This window comes from Nicotiana tomentosiformis, chromosome 8 (genome assembly GCF_000390325.3).
Source record: "Nicotiana tomentosiformis chromosome 8, ASM39032v3, whole genome shotgun sequence".
NCBI classification, from domain to species: domain Eukaryota; kingdom Viridiplantae; phylum Streptophyta; class Magnoliopsida; order Solanales; family Solanaceae; genus Nicotiana; species Nicotiana tomentosiformis.
Genome location: NC_090819.1, coordinates 94,712,306 through 94,738,573, shown reverse-complemented (window position 1 = coordinate 94,738,573; position 26,268 = coordinate 94,712,306). Strand labels below are relative to the sequence as shown.

General features: G+C 40.5%; 1 protein-coding gene across 1 annotated transcript; it reads left to right on the top strand.

The window, feature by feature from the left end:
* Nucleotides 1-2,509: 2,509 nt before the first annotated feature.
* On the top strand, nt 2,510-17,789 carry LOC104088300 (uncharacterized). The gene is made up of 3 exons (XM_009592955.4): nt 2,510-2,913; nt 7,895-8,053; nt 17,159-17,789. The coding sequence occupies exons 1-3, from the start codon at nt 2,656-2,658 to the stop codon at nt 17,513-17,515; spliced, it is 774 nt and encodes a 257-aa protein (XP_009591250.1). The 5' UTR covers nt 2,510-2,655; the 3' UTR covers nt 17,516-17,789.
* The last annotated feature ends 8,479 nt before the right edge of the window (nt 17,790-26,268 follow it).

Here is a 26,268-nt window from a genome sequence, read left to right as displayed (position 1 = left end):
GGTAGCTTTTGAGTGGAACCATAGAAAGGCCAAAGGTGCATGTATGTTTTGGAAGATCATTAGCTAGGCAACCTAACTTTATGAAGAGTGTTGAAGAAAAAAAAGAAAAAGGAAATATATATATATATATATATATATATATATATATATATATATATATATATATATATATAGAGAGAGAGAGAGAGAGAGAGAGAGAGAGAGAGAGAGAGAGAGAGAGAGAGAGAGAGAAATTACACCTCTTATTCATTGTGATCCGGTCTAGTGAATGCATAGTTGTGCTTAAAGAAGAAGGGCCAAGTTGTATATGATTTTGTGGCATTGCTTAAATTGGTCATGAAAAATATGTATTGGAAAGTTAAGTTTGGTGTATTAAAGTGCTTAGCAGGATTATTCACTATACCCAAAATATATCCTACACGTCCCTTAGCCTACATTACAACCAGTAAAGACCTAATTGATATACACTACGGGCAAGCCTATAGTACAACCATGGAGTGCACATGAATTTCTTTGTGAGAGTGAGTGGTTCTTTGTTCATATATGTGATGTCCTTAAATTATATTCGAGTGCATATTTGAATGTGTGGACGAAATACCCTCTTATTCTTTGGTGAGGAACATGATTCCATGACAGATAAGTGATGTTATTAAACATCTCTTGTTGGGTGAGTGCACGAGTTGAGAGTGCTTATTGGCGACAAGTCGGTCTTTGAGGTTGGGTGGTTATGGGCAGGTTATTTGAGTGTTTTTAATTGGTCACTAATACTCCGACATGTGAAAGTTGGGAAAGGCATGAATGCGTATGCAAGAGCTTAATTGTTGGTATCAACTATGGTCATAGGTGTAGTATGTTGAATTGCCAAATGCTCCTCAATTGTATGATGTCTTGCATGCATTGTTTGGTTAGCAAGGTTTTAGGTTGCTCGAGGACGAGCAAGAGCTTAAGTGTGGGGTAACGATGTTAGGCTAAAAATTCATATTTTCGCATGTAATTTGCCTTGCATTATACCTCAATCTTGTTAACTTTGGTGTAAATATTTGTGACTCGAGCTTAATAATAATATTTATATGTGTAGGAGTCAATTTGAAGTGATTTGGCAAGCTTGCATGCAAAGTGAAGTAAAAATAGAAAAATTTGGAGGGAGTATGATTTTGGTGCCCAGGTTGGTGCGAGGCACCAACCAAAACGCCAAAGGCAGAATAGCACAAAAGTGAAAAAAATTCGGTGTCCTGGTTGGCGCCAGGCGCCAAGCGAGACGGCCAAGGGCGAATTTCGTCCTAATTCGGCTAGGACTTGGTAGTTTCGACCCTACACGCTCCCAACATGTATAAAAGGGGTTCTAAACCTATTTCTAATGGGGGAGACATTATTAGAGAGGCAAAAGGATGCGGAAACACTTGGAAGCAACGAATCATAAGAGTTTTCTCTTCCGTTCTTCCTTAATCTCTATTTTAATGCTCTCAATTATTATCATGATTGTTAGTATAGTTATGAGTAGCTAAACTTTCTCATCTAGGGTTTGATGAAACCTTTTGGAGGATGAAATCTTGTTAAGTTTTAATATAATTTTGAATTTGAGTATCTCTACTTGTTCAACTACGTGTTTATTGTTGTTGATTGAATGACCATCAATTGACTGTATCTATTTAGTATGTATTGCTTGAGAGAGGGTACATATTTAGGTAGTTGTTGACCAACATCACTCCTAACGTATGTGAGAGATCAATACATAGGGTTTAATGGCGGTATTAGAGATAACGAAACCTTGATGCGATCGTAGTGAGCGGTAAATTAGTGACAACTAGCGTAGTTCGAGAAAATATGTCTAGTAAATTATGGCAGTTGCTCGAGAGAGAACTATGACTCCCAAAGTACTCACGATCGGTAGAAAAAACTTAGGCAAAATTATAGAAGACATAGCGAGAAGGGTTTCGACAATTGGGGAAATCATAACTCTAGACCTCCTTAATATTATATCCAATCCTTAGTATCTTTAGTTGTTAATTTACTATTTTAATTTGTTAATTAATTAGTTAGAAAACAGAATCTTATTACTTAGGAATTATTCGAGCTTGTCTTTTTAGTGATAGTAAACAATTGTAGCTAAACCTTAGTTCTTTGTGGGATTCGATTCCGGACTTTTAAACCGTATATTATATTTGCAGCGATCGTTTATCCTTTTTATGACCAGAATTGGGCGTGATCATATGTCATAAGCCAAAGATCCTGATCCGGAAATGAATCAAAAAACTAGATTCTGGTTAAATCGGATACTCCTCGTAGTAAGAAAAAATCATTTAAAATTAGAATCAAAAGAAAACATTAGAACCGATATAATTAAGGGTAAATCTAGCCTTTTCGATAACAAGAAAGGTGATATGACCACAAATAATAATGAAGGGCAAATTTAGACAATTTCCTAAAGTTTAAGGGCAGATACGACCATTTAATGTAGGAAAAATTAAGAAAATGAAAATAAAAGAAGAGCGTAAAGAAGGAAAAAAAATCAGGCCAGAAAAAAAGTAGAAGGAAAAATCAGGCAGGAGAGAGAGAGAGAGAGAGAGAGAAGCAGCAGCAAAAATTTATTGGGAAAAGAGAGACTGTTCGAATTTGAGAGAGAGGGGAGGGTGATCAATTTGTGTGCCGGAGAAAATGGAGGTAATAGAGGTAGAAGACAGTGGTGGGTACAGTCTAAAACCAAATCGTTTAGCGAGCGAAGACATACTGTTCTGCATAGATGTGGACAGTGAATCACTCGTGGAAATGAAAGTTTCAACTACAGCTGGTGGGCGACCCTATACGAGGTTGGACGCTATGAAGCAAGCCATCATTCTCTTCATCAATGCCAAACTCACTATCAGCCCTGATCATCGCTTTGCTTTTGCTGGTCTTGCCAAATCCGCTTTCCTGGTACTTCCCTAATTTCCTTTCCAAATTCACTATTTCCCTCTTTATTATTCCTGCTTGATAATTGGAATGAAACGGGTCCAAACTAGTTCAGGATTGAGGTTAGTTTTTTGTTGTTGTTGTTGTTTGGTGTTTAAGTATTTGGGTACTAAAGAAAATTTGGTTCGAATACTTGGAGAGGAGACTTTTATTAGTTACTGGAACTTTGGGTAACATTTTTCCTTTTTATTTGGGGGGAGAGGGCATTAAACATTTATACCATGTTAACTGCGGATGTGTGTGTATGGTTCTTGAGCTTGTGAATAGATACGATGTTCCTGAAACGGAATAATAGGCATTTTTTCATGAAAAATAGAAACTATTTGTGTGCATTTCAGAGGACTAGAAGGAAAGAAGAATTTCCCCAACTCTATATTTAGTGGTGGAAAAATAGGAGACATAAATGCCGCAGAAACCATTTATTTGAGCTTGAAATTGAATTTGCTTTCCTTAGATATGGTGATAGCATGAAATCAGAAACTTGAAAAAAGGAGGCCTCTTGTTTCCTCTGAGGTGGAATTTGAATAACTTTAGGGCAGATGGTGCGCAGTTTTTATCTCCATTTGCAAGGAATAGAAAGAGAGAGAAATCAATTCAACGTTGTGATTGTTGGGGAGATCGACGTCTTAACGTGATTTCCTGAGCTCAGTTGATTTCTGAAGCAATATCTCTGGATCAAGATCTGGATGCTTACCTAGCTCAGCGGATCCATTGTTCATGCGGTAGCTTAGTTCAACTGAATAAGGGAAGCCTTTCTATTAGTAAAGTAATTGGAAAACTCCAAAAAGAAAAAGGCCTCAGTTGGTGTGCAGGTATGCACTTTTGTCTGCCCTTTACTACTAAGGGGTCCCATGGTTCCCATGCCGTTGTTTCCCAGTCCTTCTGTTTTATGTTTTAAGTTTTAGCTCTGACTCAAAGAAATAACTTCTAGAGAGTTTAGTGGATAAGATGGCTGCACTCCAGTTTACACCAAGTGAGGTGTAGCAGTGGGTGGGGAAGTAAAATAACTGTGAATTAGCTACTCGACTTACTTTGTTTGCTCGGGAAATAAATTAACAAAGGAATTAGAGGTGGAGGATGGGCAATTCATTCGTGTTTAATGTTTTATCCCCTCCAGATTTGTATGAAAATGAGGAGTCAGCTTTATTTACTTCCCTCCCATTCAACAAAATATAAGAGAAGGTTATGTACTGTCACCACGTGAAGTAAATCAATGACTCCCTGAGAGCATTCTCGATGGAGGAAGAATATTGAATTAGCTAATTCTAGAGTTTTGCAATTAACTCTATTCAATAATCTAAAGAACAATACGCATAGTCAAAATAAAGATATGTGTTGGGTGAAATTAACATAATAAACGGTATATGGAACTGAATACATTAACAATATTCAAACAACTAATAAAAAGGGAAACTAACCCTGAATTCCCGTTCAATCGTACAATGCATTTATCAAAACGAAGAACGTTGGAATTAGAATAAAAAGTCAATCAAGTTTGTCAAAGAGTCAAGAAATCTTAACAAGGAATCAAATTACCTTGTTTAGATCACTACTTCATAAAATTAAAAAAAGATCTTGTGAAGATCAAGAGTTCAAAAAAGAACAAAAGAGAGGGTTTTTTCCTCTCTCGGTTACCATCTAAGTGTCAACCAATTTAATGAAAAAATGAGTCTAAGGGTCTATTTGTACTGGGTTCCAAATTAGGCAATTGACAAAAAACCAAACAAAACCACCCGCTGGGACATAGTCCAGTGCATTGCGTGGCTTTGAGTTAATGGGCCACTTGTTCTGACTTTAGATTTCATTGCAGGGCGCTAGGCTTGACTCTTGAGCCTGAACTCCGTTTCTAGCAACTCCTCGAGTCCAAGTTGCCTCCGTATGCTCTTTCAATGATGTCACAAGCACATTGAAGTACCTATGAGATATTTTCATGTCTTTTAGCTCACCTTCAGTACAAAGCACTTAATTGTAATTTGTAGACCAACTAGCTTCTCTTAAAGTTCCTTAGCACGTGACCTTGTCATAGGATGCCGGGGTGACTTCTTAGCAGCTATGCGACGTGATGGTGAGCTCTTGGGGCATCATCACTCACTACCTTGGCCTTCTAGTTGCTCTATTTCCCTAAGCCAGTGTTATGAAGAGCGTGAAACGAGGAAAAGCGACAACCCCCATTTCGCTTAAAGCGAGAAGCGAAGCGCTCGCTTTTTTGAAGTGAAGCGGAATTTAAAAAAAAAAATTTAAAATAAATACTGCATAGACAACACATGTAATTGTAAGCAAATGTTCAATACTTCAATTTAAAAACTAAAGAGTAGCATCAATTAAAGCATAAAATGAGCATTCTATTCTTGGGCAGTAATTTTCTGAGAAAGAACAGAAGGAAAAAAAAAAAAAATTCGCCAGCATTTCGCTGCTTTTTGGACGTTTAAACAGTGAAAGAAGAAGAAGAAGAAGAGGAGGAGGAGGAGGAGGAGGAAGAGGAAAAAAATCAGAACATACCTGTTGCTGTTGAAGACTTGAACTTGAAGTTAAAGAAGAAGAAGAAGAACCCTAGTTGATGCTTTCAGAAATCAGAAGTCGATGAAGAAGAAGAAGTCGACCAGTGTCTCTGCTTTAAAACCCTAGTCGCAGCTGTTCAATTAATGAAAGACTAGTGTTTAATCACAAAATCTCGTTTTTAATAAAATAGGGCTGGGTCTGTTTTAAAACACAGAAGCGGGCGCTTCTCTCGCTTCGCTTCGCTTTCCCACTTCTCACTTTTTAGTGGGAAGCGGTCGCTTTTCTACACCTGAGTCGCTTCACCCTGCTGAAGCGTGCCCCTTCTCGCTTCGCTTCTCGCTTAAAGCGAGGAAGCGTGCGCTTTTTTAAACACTGCTCTAAGCAGGACATAATGTTTATTTATCCCTAGACTATTTGACTGTAATTCATCTAAACCTCAAACTAAAGTAAAGAGTTCTGTTAACGTGTTCAGTAAATGCTAGTAATTGATCCTAATGCTCTCTCACAACATTTGTAATTTTCTGGTTATTAATTGAGATTATAGAAATCTTCCCCAAGCTTTAAGTTTGATAGATCAGAAATAGGAATGCTGACAAATTTTCTCAGGAACTCGCTATGCAATTATTGGTTTATTTTATAGTTTTGTTGAGGTGCAAGCCTCATATATACAAGTTCCAAATATTGGGAATGTTCATTGATAAGTGGTTGAAAAGTTGGAAGATTTGATATAAGATGTGACCAAGTTTTCCACAATAGCAATTATAAATATATACGAACATATCTTTTTCTTTTGTTTTTGGTAATGATGGTGTTCGGGTGAGCTTGCACTCACCTCAACTATTTCACTTGGTACCTGCTACCTCCCACCAATACTGTAACGGATAACTCTTCCACCCAAGGAGCATCGCCTAGCATATAATCTTCTGGGAACTATAGTCTTGCATGGTTTTCACCCATTTCATTGACTCCTAGGTCACACGTGGGTAAGTATAAATCCTTATAAGTGTAACTTTTGCTTAAATCCTTGTGAAAGGAAAGTATCATTGGGGACACTATGTCCTCAGACATCCTTATTAACAGTATGTATATCTTTGTAGTATGTGGCTCCTTATCGAAACCGATCACTCGTATAATTTCAGGGAAAATTTTACAAGGAAATAGACTGTAAGTAAGACACGAGTAGGAATAGAGATAATAGAAGCAAGACCTCATTGAAATGCTTATTGTTTGTTTCCAGTTTGCTTATGTGGCCCCACTGATTTTCCTTTGCTTTTCTTTTACGAGTAATTTGATGTTGATAGATCACTCAGTTTTGCCTATTCCTTTTATGTCTGAGATTTTTCGAGAGTCAAATTAACCAATTCTGGATTGAAACTGGACATTTTAGCTCATTTTCATAGATAATGATGACGTGCACTTCAAAATGTGTCAAAACAGCCATTGAGACTCTCAAAAAACATATTGTGTCACATAAAGGACTTGATGGATCTACTTCAATATTTTAATTTATATAGTTTTTTTCTTCAATACTATTTGATACTATGTCAATCAGTCAATTAACTATGCACAATCCAAATCCAGCTGGCGTCGGCTATTTGTATCCTTTGTATCTATTCCACTCTACTCATTCAGTATTGGATCCATCAAAGTTAGATTAATTTTATGCTGACAGTAACCTACTGCATCCCACCCCATTTATTCGGGTTTGGCGTTGGCCATGCTTTGCACTTAGTGAGTTAATACTTTATGTTCAGAGGCAGATCCGAGATGTGAGCTTTATGGGTTCGGGATGACACTGACCATTTGAGTTATTGGGTTCGAAATATAATATTTATACATATTTAGTAGATTTCGTGACACATATATAGGAGTTATTGGGTTCAGCCGAACCCATAGCTTTAGTTGTACATCCACCCTCTGCTTTTGATACTTCAAAAAAGAATCTCTCTTTATAATCTTATCCTGCATGTCAAGTGTTCCTTTAGCAGTCAACTGTGCGTGCCTTATAATAGCAAGATGAAACTGAAGTAGTGGTTGATTGTTTGCTGCTGTGTATGTTTTTGATTCTAAATTGACCTTAGAAATATTTGTTTGTTGGGAATACTTACCAGTTAAGTGGCAGGTATACTTGTTTGATTCTACTATGAGAACTGTCCAAGAATGTGCTGAATTCTAGAATTTTGTGTTTGTGCATTTCATTCAAAAATGTCTTGTCTTCTATTTCGGCATAGTTTTTTAAAAAGCATTGGGAATTTGGCGAATTGGTAGGGCCAAGAGTGTACTTGGTTTTTTTACATAGTGCAAATTCAAGTCAATTTTTTTTCCGCTTCGCTTAGTTGTTCTTTCATCACCATATTTCCTTCATGATCCTTCTATCTAGCAGTTGCTATATATGATCACAACTTCATTGGAACTAAACGATCTCCAAAATTTTCTATTTGTGAAGCTCCAGAAAGAGTTCAGCAGTGACATTGAGATGGCCAATTCTGCTCTTCGGGGTCTCACAGTAAATTCATCTTGTGGCCACGCTGATCTTACTCAACTATTTCGGCTCGCTGCCCATGAAGCAAAGAAATCACGTGCTCAAAATCGGATACTCCGGGTGGTAAGTTTTTCCATGTTATAACACAAATGTTTTGTTGCCTTTCATTTTCTCTGCTGGGTAACCATTTTCATGTTAAAACACAAATGTATTTAGTAGGCTCCCATTTTTTCCCATTTTTTCACTGTAACATATCCTTAATAGTGACTTTGAATGGTTAAAATGTCAACTGAGTTTTTGCTTTATAGTCTCTTCCTGAATTTCTGCTGGTGCATGCTTAACTGGGCTTATGCTACACATGAGACTACCTTAAAAGAGAACAGTTTCTTTGAAGCCAGATACTCACTCTATCCTTCTCCTTTTATGAAAGCCACATTTCAAAACTAAAAATGTAGCTGGCACATACGGTGCTTCGTCAAATATCATCAATTCATGCATGGAACAGACAATAAACTGCTTGATTGTAACACTGTAGAGATATATCACTTGAATGCAATTTTTCATCTAGCTATTCTCTAGCTTATTTTCTGTCAAGTAACCATATAGATAATTTTTTTCGAGTGTAGATGGGGCAAAAAGTTCCAGATTAGCTTGTCTTGGTGCCACTAATTTGTCCATTTTATTCATTAACCCCAGTCATTGTTTTCTACCAAAACATTCTTATATTTGAAAGAACTCTAGCAGTGAACATCTTATTGCTTCTGGGTTGTTGACGAGTCAAGAGCGACCGGCTGCTGATATTTATGGGATTTATTGGAATCTGGAGTCAAAAGGTAAAACCAAAGAAAAAGAGAACCAAAGAAAAAGAGAAGCCTCCCGGTTTGTAAGCTTATTTATCAAATCGTACAGTCAAGGGACCTACCCAGGCCATAAGGTTTCCTAACTAAATAGGAAACCTGTTTCTTTTAAGCTTCTGAAATGAGTACTAAGTCTTCTTCTTCCTAAAATTCCACCACACCCATCAAGAGCCAAGCTCCCCGCGTCCAAACCCAGTAAATTTCTTCGGCAACCGAGCCCTCACGCGCCACCAACTTGCCTATTTTTCCGGCGAGATCTCAGCCACGCGCCAGCGCGTGTGGCTTTTTCCGGCGACCTTTCAAATTTTTTTCTTCGGACAACCTCTTCTCGAGGCATTTCCGAGCCATCCCGTGCCAGCTTCACCAAATTCCGACGACTTTTTCTTTTTCCGGCCTTTAAACCCCAGATTCTGACGATTGTTTCCTTTGTTCAGTACGAGAAAACCTTCCTTCCTATATACTGTTTTCACCCACTGTGAATACTGTTATTCCAACTATTGAGGTTTTTTCCGGCCAGTTTTTCCGGGACAGCCACATTTAGAATATAATGGATTGTACAGAGAGAAGCTCTTTTTTCTCTCTAGAATCTAGAAAATTGGAAAACATGTCTTTTATCAAAGCTGTCTCTTGGCCAGCCCTAGAACTTGGGGGAAGATGCCATCGAAAGCTCGACGTAGGACATGAGCCGCACTTCTCGCTGTCCGAGGAGCACTCTCTCAGGTGCAAGGGTTTCTTGGAATCTAGTCTCATTAGGTCTTTCTCCAAATGGGTTGGTTCTCCGGAGGCTGTTAGGAACTGGGCAGCAGAGGCATGGAACGTCAAGGACGGCTGAAAATATCGCAATTGGGGGACACTCAATATCTCTTTCGTTTTGTTGACAAGTTTCAAGCTTCAGAAATTCTTGTCAGAGGAAATATGTGGTTCGATGGGAACTTTTTAAATCTAGACAGATGGGTGGAGCATGATGGGTGTCTTGACCCTCGCTTCACTGGCGAAACATTGGTGGTCAACATGGTGGGTCTCCCGGTGCATCTTTGGTGTCTTGACCTATTCAAGAAGATAGGGAAAATCTGTGGGGGTTTTATTGATGTCACTTGCAGTTTACATGATCTCTCGCGAGTGAGGATTGTGGTGAGAAAAGGGGGCAGAATCCCTGCCACTGTGGTGGAAGATGGCTACTTGAGTTATAGGGTTTAGTTGAGCCCTGAATTTCGCCCTTTCTTTATGCCTGTGATAGCGACGGAAGAAAAGGGAAGGTCAAATAGAAGGGAGGGGAGGGGAGGGCTCACCGGATCACTGGATTAAGCCGGAATCAGACGTTTGATCGAGAAGAGACGGGAGGTTTGAAATTGGGGGAGGAAGACAAAATTTTAACAGGAGGAGAAGACGTGAATTGGTCAGTGATGCGGGCTGGAAAGGCAGAATGGGACGATCCTGATCCTCTTCTACTTATCATAGGGCCGGGCAAGTTTTCAGCAAGTATAGGCCTGGGCCTCCTCACATGGGTCCAACAACTTTCCCCAATTCCATTAGAATTGATCCTAAGGGGCCCGGTTTATTTCAAGCTGCATATGATAAGGCTCCTAAGCATATGAGAACAGTCGTTCCTCCTTCCTCTGGCCATGGTGCTTCACACAGTGGCACTCCTTCACCGAGCTCTAGTGACCTGTGCCCCTCTACGATGGCCGCTGCTGCAGGGGCAGAACCGGCTAAGGATGGTGCTGTTAATCCACGGCCCCCCGCCTCTGATGGACCCAGTTCCATCAACCCCTCGCCTGCTCCTGGGCTTAGTTGTGCTGAGGTCACACTTAAAGTTTCTTCTTCTTCTGGGGAGATTGTTGAGCATGCCCCAATTGATGTTAGTGTCGGACCAGTACTTTCAGTTAATATGCCGCCAAGGGTTCCATGCTCTCTTCAGCCATGCTACCCTACTGATGGTTCTGGACATTCCTATAGCAGCCATGCCCCTCAAGGAAATGGTGAGACCCTTTCGGAGGTTAAAACTCCTAGTGCTAGCAATGCTATGGTCTTGTATTCCTCTGGTAGTAGCAAGGAAAGGGTACATATAGAAGAAGCCTGCCCAATTTCGTCAAGGATCGGAGGAGGGGATATCTTTCTGGATGGAGGATAAACTATTAAACTTTGGGAAGTTTCTAGGTGTTTCTGTTGAAGGAAAGGAAGATAGGGTGTTAGAACTGTTGAGGGAGATTGAGCAACAATCTCTTTACGATGGTGCAGGGAGTGAGTTGGGTAAATGTGTTAGGCAAAATAACTTAGGGGATGTAGTGGTGTATCAGAGAGAAAGGGACCTCGGCTAGGGGGGGTGGGGAAATGAGGGCTATTGTCGCTTATGGAAGTTAAGATCCTTTCATGGAATGTGAGGGGGATGAATGACCCAAACAAAAGGACCATCATCAAAGTGGGAGTTAGGGAGTGGGGTGCCAACCTAGTTTGTTTTCAGGAGACCAAAATGGAAGTTTTGTCGGATGCGATCGTGAGAAGTGTCTGGGGAAGTAGTTGGGTGAAATATGACTGGGTCCCAGCAGCGGGAGGTACCGGAGGCATTCTACTTATGTAGGATGATAAAAGCTTGGAGGTAAAGGAGATTAGGACGGGAGTTTTCTCTTTGGCAGCTCTCGTCAAAGATAGAGTGAGTGGGGTGGAGTGGGGATTTGGGGGAGTGTACGGGCCGGTAGGGGAAGGGTCCAAGGTGTCTTTCTGGGAGGAACTGGCCAATATTATGGGGAAATGGGACATTCCATGGGTTCTAGGGGGAGACTTTAACACTATTAGATTCCCGGAGGAGAGATTAGGGTGTAGTGTGATTTCGAGGGCCATGGAGTAGTTTTCTGACTTCATCAATGATCACTTTCTCATTAACCTTCCTCTGTCAGGGAAAAGGTTTACTTGGGCCAGGGCGGAGGATTCCAACTCAAGGTCTAGACTTGATGGATTCCTGACATCTCCCTCATGGGATGAGCTGGTGCCGAATGTGCTGCAGATTCCTTTACCTAGGTTGACTTCAGATGATTTGCCTATTTTGCTAGATGGATGCAGAGGGAGGGGGTGCGTGCTCCCTTCCGATTCGAAAACATGTGGTTGAAAGTGCCAGGATTCGGTGACAAGGTGAAAGAATGGTGGACAAGCTACGGGGTATCGGGGACACCTTCATGTTGTCTTTCGAAGAAACTCAAATTGCTCAAGGGAGATATTATTAGGCAGAATAAGGAGGTTTTTGGGAGGGGAGAGGTTAAAATGAGGGAGCTTATGTATGAATTGGGGGATTTAGAAAGAGGGGAAGGGGCGGGGGAGTTAGATGAATCTGAGAAAGAGAGATTGGGGGAGGTTAAGAGGGAAATAGTCGAGTTAGCAATAGCTCAGGAGACTAGTTGGCAGCAAAAATCGAGGGCACTCTGGTTAAAGGAGGGGGATTTGAATACCAAGTTTTTCCATAGGGTGGCGGTCGCAAATTGAAAGAGAAACATCATAGAGTCCTTGGTTGTGGATGGAGTGAGGATTGAGGGAGAGGAGGAGGTAAAAGGGGCGATAGCGGGGTATTATGAGAACTTATATAAAGAAGAAGTTAGTTGGAGGCCGACTTTGGGGGGAATAGAGTTCAACCATATAGGGGAGGGAGACAACGAGTGGCTAGAAAGGTTTTTCGAGGAGGAGGAGGTGCACGAGGCTGTGTCGAGTTGTGCTGGCGATAAGGCCCCCGGGCCTGATTGTTTCTCCTTGGCTTTCTATCAGCTCTTTTGGGACACCATCAAGGGGGAGTTGATGGAAGCCATTGAATACTTCCATGCGAATGGTGTTTTCGAGAGAAGTATCAATGCTTCCTTTATTACTATTGTGCCTAAGAAAGAAGGTGCATCTTGTATCAGAGACTATATGCCTATTAGTCTCGTGGGGAGCATTTACAAGATTATTTCTAAAGTGCTTTCCAACAGACTTAAGAAGGTTCTTGACACGACTGTTTCGTCCTCCCAGAATGCGTTTGTGGAAGGTAGGTAGATCCTGGATGCTGCCTTGGTGGCAAATGAACTTGTAGACTCCAGAAGGAAAAATAGAGAACCCGGCTTACTATGCAAGTTGGACCTTGAGAAGGCTTTCGACCATGTCAATTGGGAGTTCCTGGACTTCATTATGATGCGGATGGGGTTTGGGGAAAGATGGAGGGGATGGATCAAGTTCTGCATTTCCTCAGTCAGATTCTCTGTCCTGGTTAATGGTAGCCCGTGTGGTTTCTTTGGTAGCTCCAGGGGTCTCAGGCAAGGTGACCCCCTATCCCCCATGTTATTCATTCTAGTGATGGATGCTCTGAACAAAGTGATGGATCGTGCGGCGGGCAGAGGTTTCTTGAGAGGATTCTCAGCTCCGATTGGGGTGCTCAGTGCCCGAAGAGTCTCACATTTGCTTTTTGCGGATGACACACTGGTTTTCTGTGATACCGATATGGATCAGTTGACCTACCTGAAGCAGGTCCTGTAGTGGTTTCAGTTAGTATCAGGACTCAAAATCAACATCGGCAAGTGTGAGATTTTCCCGGTAGGTGAGGTTACTAATATTGATGCCTTGTCTTGTGTTTTCAGATGTAAGGTGGGCTCCCTTCCCACTACTTACCTGGGCCTCCCTTTGGGCGCTTCATATAAGGATACTACGGTTCGGAATCCAGTGATCGAGCGGGTTGAAAAAAGATTAGCAGGGTGGCAGAAACGGTATTTGTCAAAATGAGGTAAGGAAGTGCTTATCAAAAGCACTTTATCGAGTATGCCCACCTATTACTTATCCTTGTTGTAAGCACCGGTGAGCATCACAGAAAAACTGTAGCGACTTCAAAGGAACTTTCTGCGGGATGCGGCGGATGGAACTAGAAAGTTTCATCTAGTGAATTGGCAGACAGTCACTTTCCCAAAGAAGTGGGGTGGACTTGGAGTGAAAGATCTTAGGGTATTTAACAGAGCTTTAATGGGAAAGTGGCTGTGGAGATTCGGGGTAAAAGAGCATGCTCTATGGAGTAAGGTCAGTAAAAAAGTACGATTCAACGGGAGGGGGTTGGAGGACCAAGGCGATCACAACACCTTTCGGGTGTGGCATGTGGAGGAGCATCATGAAGAATTGGGAAGCATTCAGTGGCAACATCACTTACAGGGTGGGAGATGGAAGGAGAATCAACTTTTGGAATCATAGGTGGTGTGGAGAGGATACTCTAAGGGTCTCCTTCCCCCACGTCTTCAGAGTTTCAAACCAGAAGAAACTGATGGTCCAACAGATTCGTAAGGAGCATGAAGGGGGTTAGTATGGGACCTCTCATTCAGAAGGAACATGCAAGATTGGGAGATTGCGGAGCTCCAAGATTTGTTGGCACTGCTATACGGGCAAGACAGGCTCCAGCCATCCTGCGACTCTTGGAGATGGGGCTTGCGTGGCGATGTTTGTTCACCGTAAAGTCCTTTTACCAGAGTATGTTGGTGAGAGAGGAGACCACTTTTCCATACTCCTCGATATGGATTCCTAGGGCGCCCACGAAGGTGCTTTTTTGCATGGCTAGCGGCGAGGGGAGTGATCTTGATTGCTGAAAATCTCCGAAAGAGAGTAATTACACTTGTTAGTTGGTGCTACATGTGTAAAAGCTCAGGGGAAGAAGTTGATCACCTTTTGTTGCATTGCCCTGTGTCCTCTGCTTTGTGGAGGGCAATCCTGAATCTTTTTGGTGTTCAATGGGTGATGCCAAGCACGGTAAAAGAAATGTTATATAGCTGGGACGGTTTTCGTAGAAGAAGAAAGCAAAAGGCGTGGAAGTTCGCCCCGTTAGCTCTCATGTGGGTAGTATGGGGGGAGAGAAATAGGAGAGCTTTTGAGGAGATTGAGTCTCCTTTTTCACATCTTAAGAATAGTCTTTTATCTTTGATCACTTTTTGGTGCACTCATTTAGCTAGCCCCTACTTGTATAGAAGATTGGGCGACTTTTGTAGAGAATCATATTGTGATTTAAATTTTCTACGTCTTTGGTATACTTCGTGTATACGGGAGTTCTCTCCCTTTTGATTAATACAATTTACCTTATCAAAAAAAAAGGTTGATGACATGGCATTTTCTTCTCTTTGGCTCAACCTTTGGGATGACCATTAATGTGGTACTTCACAAAGCAAAGAGGAAGGGGAGAGTTGAGTTCTGAAATGTGTTGAAAGCCGGAATCGTGCATAAAAAGTTAAAAACTGAGAAATAGAGAACCCTCCGGAGTCCGGTCTATATGGCTTTAGCAGGCTGTTTTTCAACCTCGGCTGAATATATCATTGTGCGCTTCAGAAATCTGTTTAGGTTCTGATTGGTGGAGAGACAGGAAAAGGCTAGGACAACACAGTAGTTTTGCTTATGAAATGGCACTCTTGGTGGACCTGTCTCCTTTCTTGGACAGCAGATGTAAGGATGTGAGATATTCCATAGAATTATCTGGGCAACTTCACTTTATACATGTCAGCCCTTGACATTGTTTTACCGGTCATTTGCTTAATTAGTAATTAGTAGGGGTGTCAAATAGGCGGGTTGGGCCAAATTTGGCTACTTAAAACAGGTTAAGTCACTGCACGAGTCATGACTCAACCCAACCAAAGTTTGCTTGGATCTTTGGGCTAAAAATTGGGCCACAAACCAACCCCAGTTCAAACTCATTTTTTCATTTGCTTGTTTGTTTTTTAATAATTTGTTTAACTCCAAATCAAACGAGAAGCAACTTTTCTTTTCTTCAAAGAAGTGTGTGAAAGTGTAGAGAAAGAAATATACCTAACATGACCGAACCAACCAAAAATTTTATGCTATTTTTTGGTTGTGCCCAAATTGACCCATCTATGAATTTATTTTCAGCCTAGACGGGTTGGAAGGGTTACACTTATATGTGCGAAATTTGACTACCCTAGTAATAAGTAATGGTCTAGGAGTTACCGCGCCCACGCATAATGGAAGTTCATGTAAGCCTCATGGATTAAGATAGTAGTTCTATGTTTCTTACATAGAGTTGGATCGGGGAACATGTATATATTATCCAGGAATAGTTGAGAAAAGCTGTAGAGAAGTGTCAAAATAGGCTGCATGTGCCCTTTTGGTTAAATAAAATGGGATAGAACTTATTTGTAAAAAAAAAAGAAGTAAAATGGTATGTGTTAAAACTCTCTTTTAGGCAGCAGATAGTCAAACTAAAGAGAAAAGGGACATTTGATTTGGGGCAGAGGAAGTGCCATTCATGAGGTGGTATAGGAGTTGCCACTTGTTGTCAACTTGTCTAGGTGATTACAGTGCTCAAGTACTCTTTCTAGAAATTACTTTCTAGTTTGGACTTTGGATACGTGACTTCTATTGATTACTTTCCATCTAGTACCTTCCTTCTTATAAATACATCTAATTACAACTTCTCAACTTACTATTATTATTGTTGTTATATCATTTGACTTTTTATTTTCTTAAAAAAAACTATTCCACAAATCATCCTTACTGCATAGCAACCTTATAAATGCTTTCCCTTGATCTCCCTCTGACAGGTAAGGCTTTGACATGAATCCCTGCTTCATTATTGTTTTGGGGGACATCGTTACTTGTAGCTTCTTGTCTGACATGTCTCTTGTACACGGGAGTAACCCTTCTTTGTTCATATGAAACGAAAAAAACAAAGAAGAGGTGAAGTGAAGGAAGTCACATGATATAAATAGATATTTGTTCTTGTTTTCGCTTTTTCTCTCTTTACTTGTTTCCAAAATGAAGGGGTTATAGGATGTTAACATCATTTCACTAGATTCAGCTTACTATATAGAAGTTGTTTCCCCCCCTTTTTCAACGTAAGAGATCCATTCTTTATTGTAACGAAAGAGTATATCATGAAATGAACTGGAACAATAATCTTAACTATTTTCACTTGATTAATCATTTATATGGTTCCCTTGCAAGTTGCCAATCCCAAATGAAGTTGGCATCTCAAAAAAGTGCTGCTTCAAGTACATAGAGATGCCCTTTTGCACCTACGCTATCCTGCTGCAAACATTGTGCATTGTGATGGCCTCATGCTAGTACTAATCAGGATATTATAATTTTAGTGATTTCAAGTAACTCTGCCTAGTTCAAACAAAAGATAAAAAAGGGAAAAAGTAAACCAGCCTAGTGAGGTGACAGAATATCCGACAGTACATTAAAGTTGAGAACGAGATGCCTCTGTGGGTCTTCTGAACCTTAGTTGATAGTTAATATGCTCTCACTATGCTCCATGGGAGTGCTTGCTATATCTGTCTTTTAGTGTTTAAAATGATATTTGCCTTCTGAGTAGCTATTTAGATGTGCATTTCACGGGAAGCATCTCATTCATGCTTCTCTTCAATATATGCAGATACTCTTATATTGTAGGTCGTCAATACCACCACAGCATCAATGGCCTGCTACTCAGAAGCTTTTCACTTTGGATGTAATTTACCTCCACGACAAGCCTGGACCTGACAACTGTCCTCAGAAGGTGTATGATGCCCTCGTGGAGGCCCTTGAACTTGTCAGCGAATATGAGGCTTTCATATTTGAGAGTGGTCAGGGGCTTACTCGTGTCCTCTTCCGTCATATCTGCACACTTCTATCCCATCCTCAGCAACGTTGTTGTCAAGATGACATTGACATACCCAAGTCCCTTGCAAAGAAGTCACCTGTGGCTGATCCTGCACCAGTTGACGAAAATGCTGTTGTTTCCAGCCAATAATACAGAACACAAACATTTGAATCATCAGACTTTCGGGGAGCTGCTTATTATTCATCTTGTTTTCCTGTCTAGAATGCAGCCCCCATTTGTTGATAACACTTCAAAGTTAATTTTAGAGGTTTTAATGGATTGGTATAAACGTATCACTGTATCAGGAATGGTAAGCAGTATCTGCTTCCCTTATTTGCCTTTTGCATTTGCTGTGTACCTACATGTATGCCTTGGAATATTCTACCAGAGATGTTTATTCTAGCATTCTAGGTTCTTAACTGAACATTATTTGGTTGCTAGTCGTGAAACTAAGGCGTCGATTGAAATTTCCTCATATCTCACAATGAAAAGAAGCATTCAAGATAAAATTAACTGATAACATGTCTGAAGTATATAAAATTGAATAATCCATTCATTGGTCAAGCAATTTTTGAATATCAAATATAGAAAAAGAATTGTGATTAGGTCTTATCAATCAGCCTATGACAAAGTCCTCTCTCTTTGGATAGATTCATTGAGTCGCATCTCCAATTATGCTGCCTCTCCTGAAATCATCTTCATTTCCTAGCTTTAAAATAACTTTCAAAACTATCATTTATTTGATTTGGTGAGTAATAATTCAAAAGCTCAACTCAAAACAGCATAAACCGTGTCATATGTTAGCTTCAATCATGTGCAGCTTGTTCATAGCCTACTCATGCTTGGCTAATATTATATGCTCAAAAAATTTGAAAAGGAAAAAGGTGAATTCTTAAAGGATAAGTGCTGATAGAAGATTGAATTCCCAAATTATGTGCTGCCAAATCCCTTCCTTTAGTTTTTTATGCTGGTTACTCTGCTCCTTAATTATCCCTTTTCAGCTAGACCTTAGCATAGTTATTATTTGTGGATCATACTATAAAATTAAGACGATACAGAACTAACACACTCTTAATATAGGAGTATCTATTTTAATATGTCATGGGATATTCAATTAAGAATATTTATCCTTCTGAATAATATTAATACCTGTTTAGTTATTGATGAAGTTGAGGCATTGACTGGATCACTTTCTCTATATCTCAAGATAATTTTTTCTTGATAAGCTATCTGAAATGAAGACGACAATTATTATATTGCTGAGTTCATTGAGAAAATTGAACCAATCATAATCTATAGTCAAGCAAGTTTTTAATCTGATATAACTAGGAATTCTGCTTAGGCACTATGTTCGAAATGTCAAAGGTCCCCTCTTTTTGGATAGACTCATTGAGTCATATCCCCCATTATAATGCCTCTCTCCACGAATCACTATTCTTTGGTTCACCTTTAATTTCCAACTACAAATGATTTAATATGGAGCAAAATAATTCGCAATTTTTAATTGGAGTCGTCAACTCAAGGATAATAATCTCATTAGTTAGCTACTACTTATCAACTATGTGTGGGCAGCTTGTTCATAGCCTACTCATCCACGGCTGACGCTATTTGTTAATTAAGAAAAAATAGAAAAAGAATAATAGGAGGATTATAGAGACTGTAGTTTGGTTCAAGGGATGAGGTGGATTATCTCGATACAAATTTTGGAATTAAATTTATCCTGTATTTGGCTGGAGGTATTCGCTAAATCGATATTATTTTTATTGAAGGTGCGATAAGTTATACAGATTATAGTCCTGATTTTAATTCTAAGATCATAATCGTGGAATATCCTAATTTTGAACTAAACGACCCATATTGTTGGTAGAATTGGAATTTTGATCAGTTGCAGCTAACCATGATGTCAATGTACTGGGAAATCTAACAAGGAACAAAAAAGAGGAATGAGTTCCACTTCCATATGACAATATGCGTTTTGAATTGAGTTTTTGCTCTTATATTTTGACTTTGACTGTACAAGTTTAAAAATAAACCTTTCCTTTTATCTAATGGCATTGAAAATCCTAGCGAGAATATTTGAGATCTTGCGCATAATTCTTTTACGAAATTTGAATAATTTCTACATTTCGTTTGCCATTTTATATATTTGCAGGTTCTTACCGATCGATATCTCAATTTTAAACTAATTCATTTATCTCAAGTGTAATATCCTACCAAAGATGTTGTTCTAACATTCCAGGTTCTTAACTAAACATTATTTGGTTGATAGTCATGAAACTAAGGCGTCGACTGAAATTTCCTCATATCCCACAATGATAAGAAGAAGCATTCAGGATAAAACTAACTGATAACATATCTGAAGTGTATCGCGTATAAGGAAGTATATAAAATTGAATAAACCATTCATTTCAAGCAATATCAAATATAAAATTGTATAGGGCAAAATATGCTATGACACGTGGTCGTCCAAAAAAGGGACACGTGAAACCCAAGGCGGGGATGGCCAAAGACCGAAGGCAACTGTTTCGTTTGTCACCGGAAAGAATAACACTCATAAAGATGTGATAAATGCTCTTCGCCCGGTAGCATTTAATAGAGAATATTTCATGACATTAAGAGCAATTACCCGTTACAGGGAATTTGACATTTATGTTCACCGTTGCATCTTCATCAATGTCCCTCATAATTGACATTAAAGAAGGGCACGATCCTAGGACTTCTTTCATAGCTATAAATAGTGAGCTCAGTTGTCAATGTAAAGGACATGAGTTTTCTCACAAACATACGCTACATTCTATACAAAGCTCAATACAATCTTATCTTCTTACTTTTTGATTTCATTATTGTTGTGCCCGAAAACCCTGTTTCCGGAACTGTTGTTTCTGTTGTTTCGTCTATATCCTAAAGCTAAGTATTGCATAATTCTTCAATTTATTGTTTCAGGATCAAATTAATTCATTTGTCTAGAAACCACGTATAAATTTAACTGCACCGTTTTATAAGTAAATAATTTGGCGCCCACCGTGGGGCCTAGACAGTCGTGTAATTAAATTGATCCTTGCCTATTTTACTAACGTGTTGATTATTTTGCCTTAGAAAAATTAATAAGAAATGGCAAATAACACTATTAACGACATGCACGACCCCAAGATTCGAGGGGATCAACCTTATTTTGAGGACTCAATCAGTGACACCCATAATGAGGGGAATGACGCTACACCGGTGCATGACATGCAATATCCTCGATATATTCGGGAGACCACACCTGATGATGCTGATGAGGAACATGTCGTTGACGCGGTAAGAGTCTTGCAAGAGCAACATGTGATTATTCTAGGCCACCTTACGCTACAGGATAAGGTCATGATGGAGTTAAAGCAGGCGCTGTCGGGAGCTTCAAATAATGCAAACAGATGAGATCCGGTTCCTCCTAGGATTCCCACGAATCAAACGATGCAGAGGGTCGACAACAATACTCCCAGGGGTGAAATTGGCTCCGATGGGGTAGGGGGAACAGATCTAGCCTCAACAACGAGAATGATCCTTTCAAGAATGAACTTTTACGATTTATGAGGGAAGTGAACGCCCGCATGGACCAGATCTCAAGTGCGCCACCAGTGCTGAAAGGTCCATACTCGAAAAAATATACTCCATTGCCATACAAGCCAAGTACGGCACCAGAGTTAATCCCGAAGCGGTTCAAAATGCCTGAAGTGCCAAAGTATGATGGAACTTCAGACCTCCAGGAGCATATTACCACCTACACAATGACGGTAAAGGAAAATGTTTTAGCTCCTCACGAAATTGAATCTGTGTTGCTAAAAAAATTTGGAGAAACCCTCACGAGGGGAGCCTTGACGTGGTATTTGCTGTTACCCAAGCATTCCATAGACTCCTTTGAAATGCTCTCAGATTCTTTCATCAAGGCTTATACCCGGGCTAGAAAAGTATAGTCCCGAAAGGCTGACATATTCAGGATTGCGCAAGGAGAGTCCAAGTTGCTACGAGAGCTCGTTACCCGACTCCATAAGGAGAGAAAGTTGCTCCCGGCTGTCCCAGATGAATGGGCAGCTGAAGCATTCACCAAAGGATTGAATCTGAGGAGTTCAAACGCTTCCCAAAAATAGAAGGAAAGCCTATTCAAGTTTCAAGCAACGACGTGGGTGGATGTCCACAACCGATATGAATAAAAAATAAGGATCAAAGAAGATCAGGTTGGTTTTCCATCGTCGACCAAAGGACAAGAAAAGAATAGAGAAAAATCAAAGGATGATTATGACGCGGACATACGAAGTTTGAGGGGCCGGTTTTTGCCCTACGAACTGACCGAAGGCCGCAACAGAGGTTCCTAGACAGCGGACAGGTTCACCGTTGACAAGAGGACTGATCGCGGTCTGAACAATTGATCGCTGCAGGATAAAGAAGTGTCAGGATCGCGGGATCCTTCTTACTCCAAGTTAACGAAATACAACTTCAAAATCAGTATAGTGGAGTTGGTGTCGGCCATGAGAAATATCAAAGAAGCACGGTTCCCGAAACCGATGAGATCTGATCCTAGCCAGAGGGATCCCAACTTGTGGTGTGAATACCACGGGACGAATGGCCACCGGACAGGGGACTGTCAACACCTCCGGGAAGAAGTGGAAACTTTATTGAAGAATGGTCACCTTAGAGAATTATTGAGTGACCGAGCTAAGAACAATTATGATCGTAACCGGGACAATGCGGAGCCCTCGAAAGCAGGAGAAGATCCCCCGCGTCAAACAATCAACATGATCTTCGGAGGGAATGAGATTAACAGGGTCACCTTTTCAACATCAAAGAAGATGAAATATCAATAACGCATAGCAAGAGGTTTCGGGAAGACGATATCACTTTTACGGAGGAGGATGCAGACGGATTGCTGCTACCACACAACAACACACTGGTAATTTCTTTAAATGTGCTAGATTTTAAGATTAAACGTGTTCTAGTGGATCCAGGAAGTTAGACTAAGATCATACAATTGAGAGTATTGGAGCAAGCTAAACTTATCGGAAGCATTATTCCGGCCACAAAGCTCCTCGCCGATTCAACCTCGCAAGTGTGACAACCCGGGGAGAAATTTTATTACTCACGAACGCTGAAGGAGTAATAAAATAACTCTTTTCGAAGTAGTAGATGGTGATATAGGATACAACATCATTCTGGGAAGGCCATGGTTGCACGAGATGAAAGATGTACCATCAATGTATTATCAATTGTTGAAGTTTCCAACGCCCGAAGGAATTAAGCATTATTCCATCCACAAAGCTCCTCGCCGATTCAACCTCGCAAGTGTGACAACCCGGGGAGAAATTTTATTACTCACGAACGCTGAAGGAGTAATAAAATAACTCTTTTCGAAGTAGTAGATGGTGATATGAGATACAACATCGTTCTGGGAAGGCCATGGTTGCACGAGATAAAAGATTTACCATCAACGTATTATCAATTGTTGAAGTTTCCAACGCCCGAAGGAATTAAGCAGATAAAGGGTGATCAACCAACGACAAAGGAGATGAATGCAATTTTAGTTTCAAGTAGCAAATAAAAGGAACATGTGGCATAGAAATTACAGGGACCGACACCTACTCCCGAACTAGATGAAGTTAGCCCGGGGGCAGAGGCGTTGAAATATTATCAGGTTCCGAGATATTTCCAAGTTCCAGAAGAGACCAATACAACGAAGTTGACAATGGAAGAGCTGGAGCAAGTGGCATTGATCGAAGAATTCCTAGAAAGGAAATTTCACTTGGGGACATGACTGCACCAGAACTCAGGTCCAACTTTATTAAATTTATTAAATCTAACGTCGATTGTTTTGCATGGTCACATGAGGATATGACAGGCATCCTGACAGAGGTAGCCGTACACAAGTTAAGCTTGGATCCTAGCATACCTTCGGTAAGACAAAAGAAATGCCCGATTGCCGAAGCCAGGAATAAATTCGTCAAAAAAGAGGTAACCCGCTTACTTAATATCGGTTCGATCCGAGAGGTATGATATCCAGACTGGCTAGCCAATGTAGTAGTAGTTCCTAAGAAGAACAATAAGTTTTACATGTGTATAGATTATAAAGATCTTAACAAGGCGTGCCCAAAAGACTCGTTCCTACTGCCAAACATCGATCAAATGATTGATGCCACGACTGGACACGAGTTAATGAGTTTCCTCTATGCTTATTCTAGGTACAACCAAATTAAGATGAACCCAGAGGATCAGGGAAAAACTTCATTTATAATGAATTTCGGTATATATTGCTATAATGTGATGCCCTTCGGGTTGAAAAACATCGGAGCCACTTATCAACGGCTCGTGAACATGATGTTTGAAAATAAAATAGGAAAAACTATGGAAGTTTATACAGATGATATACTCGTTAAGTCTTTAAATGCAGGTAATCATCTTATACATATGCAAGAAACTTTCGACATCCTAAGAAATCATAATATGAAACTTAATCCCAAGAAATGCGCGTTAGGGGTCAACTCTGGTAAGAATCTGGGATTTCTGGTATCACAAAGGTGAATTGAGGTGAACCCCGATAAGATCAAGGCCATAGAATATATCCCGGACCACTATAAAACGTGAAGGAAGTCCAAAGGCTTACGGGGAGATTGTCAGCTTTGAGCAGGTTCATTTTCCGATCATCAAAAAAGTGTCATCGTTTCTTCTCACTGCTCAAAAACAAAAATAATTTCGAATGGACCCCGAAGTGCCAGTAGGCTTTGAGGGATTTAAAGAAATACTTGTCAAGCCCTCCATTGCTTTCAAAATCAAAAGAACATAAAACGTATCTGGTTTATCTTACGGTCTCGAAAGTTGCGGTAAGTGCGGTTTTAGTCCGAGAGAATAAAGGTTCGCAATCTCCTATTTATTATGTTATTAAAACTTTAAATGGAGCAGAAATTTGTTACCCACATTTGGAGAAACTGGCCTTAACTCTCATAGTCGCCGCTCGAAAGCTGATGCCCTACTTCCAATGCCACCCGATAGCCGTGGTGACTACTTTCCCTTTGCGGAACGTCCTCCATAAACCTGAGCTCTTGGGTAAATTGGTCAAATGGGCCGTCAAAATGAATGAATTCAATATAAAATATAAACCAAGGGCTGCAATTAAGGCACAAGTCTTGGCTGACTTCGTAGCCGATTTCAGTCCGGGATTATTTCCTCTGGAAACCAAGGAGGCAGTAATAGTATCAGAATCGACATTAGGGGTTTGGAACTTATTTACGTATGGAGCTTCCAACGTAAAAGGGTTCGGGCTCGGTATAGTCTTAATCACGCCTTCGGGGGAAACCCTAAGGCAAGCCATTAGGACGGTCTATTTAACTAACAACAAAGCAGAGTATGAAGCTTTGATTATAGGGCTCGAATTGGTCCGGGGACTTTACTCCAAGGTCATAGAAATCAAATACGACTCACAGCTGGTGGTAAATAAGGTCTACGGGATCTTCGAGACCAAAGAGGAGCGCACGCAACAATATGTGGTAAAGGTTCAGGCTCTGTTGGCGTGATTTTGGGATGGTCAATTACTTATATCCCAAGGGAAGATAACACAGAAGCACACGCATTGGCAAACCTAGGATCATCGACGAAAATAAATGGATCAAAGTCCGAGATGGTAGTACAAATGATAAACCCAGTCATGGATACAAATGGTCACTATGAGGTAAATTCGACTAATCTAAGTGTAGGACTAGAGGAATTAAATCATAGATTATCTCGAACACATAAAGCTACCTGAAGACCCCAAACTATCCCGGGCATTGCGCGCCGAAGCAGGTCGATATAGCTTCAAGAGAGGAAAATTGTATAGAAAATCTTTTCAAGGTCCATTGGCCCGATGCTTAGAGGCATCTGAAGCAAACTATGTTATGAGAGAGGTTCACGAAGGGATATGCGGCAACCACTCGGGCGTAGATTCCTTAGTGCTGAAGATGGTAATGGCAGGATATTATTAGCCCCGCATGGAGCAAGATGCCAAAGAATTTGTACAAAAATGTGATAAGTGTCAACGCTACGCATCACTGGTGCATCAACCGACGGAGCCCTTACATTCAGTTCTATCCCTGTAGCCGTCCATGAAATGGGGGATGGGCATCGTTGGGCCACTGACACCGGCTCCAGGAAGGGTAATATTTCTTCACCCTATCATCCGAGCGCAACCGGTCAAGTGGATTCGACAAACAAAGTGATTATTCAAAAACTCAAGAAAATGTTGGAAGCTGCTAAGGGTAACTGGCCCAAGGAATTACCCGGAGTTCTATGGGCATACTGAACTACGGCCAAGTCAAGCATAGGGGAAAACCCTTTTTCCCTCATGTACGGTGCAAAAGATTTAATCCCGGTAGAAGTAGGGGAACCCGCCTTGAGATATTTCCAGGCAGATAGAGAATCGAACAACGAAGCAATGTTAGTTAACTTGGAATTGCTTGATGAACGCAAGGACTTAGCGCATGTAAGAATGGTAGCTCAAAAGCAGAGAATGGAGCGGTATTATAATCGAAGAGACAACCTCCGTTATTTCAAAGTAGGAGACTTGGTCCTAAGGAAAGTAACTCAAAACAACTAGGAGCTCAACGCGGGAAAGCTAGGTCCAACGTGGGAAGGCCCCTACCGGGTTTCAGCTATCACCGGGAAAGGTTCATACGAGTTGAAAAACCAAAATGGAGAAAAGTTGCCCAACAATTGGAACGTGGCACACCACAAAAGATATTATTGCTAATGAACATTATCCGATCAGAAAGTATGTGCTGCACTCTTTTTCCCTCATTTAGTTTTTGTCCCAATTGAATTTTTCTGGCAAGGTTTTTAACGAGGCAGCAATAGAAAGCATACTACAAAAACAACAATAATAAGACCTTTAATAGAAAGGCACA

Excerpts from the sequence above, each read along its gene's own strand:
- LOC104088300 (XM_009592955.4), top strand. The coding sequence starts at position 2,656 with ATGGAGGTAATAGAGGTAGAAGACAGTGGTGGGTACAGTCTAAAACCA. Across the intron at positions 2,914-7,894 it reads TTGCCAAATCCGCTTTCCTG|CTCCAGAAAGAGTTCAGCAG; the intron begins GTACTTCCCTAA and ends CTATTTGTGAAG. Across the intron at positions 8,054-17,158 it reads AAAATCGGATACTCCGGGTG|ATACTCTTATATTGTAGGTC; the intron begins GTAAGTTTTTCC and ends CAATATATGCAG.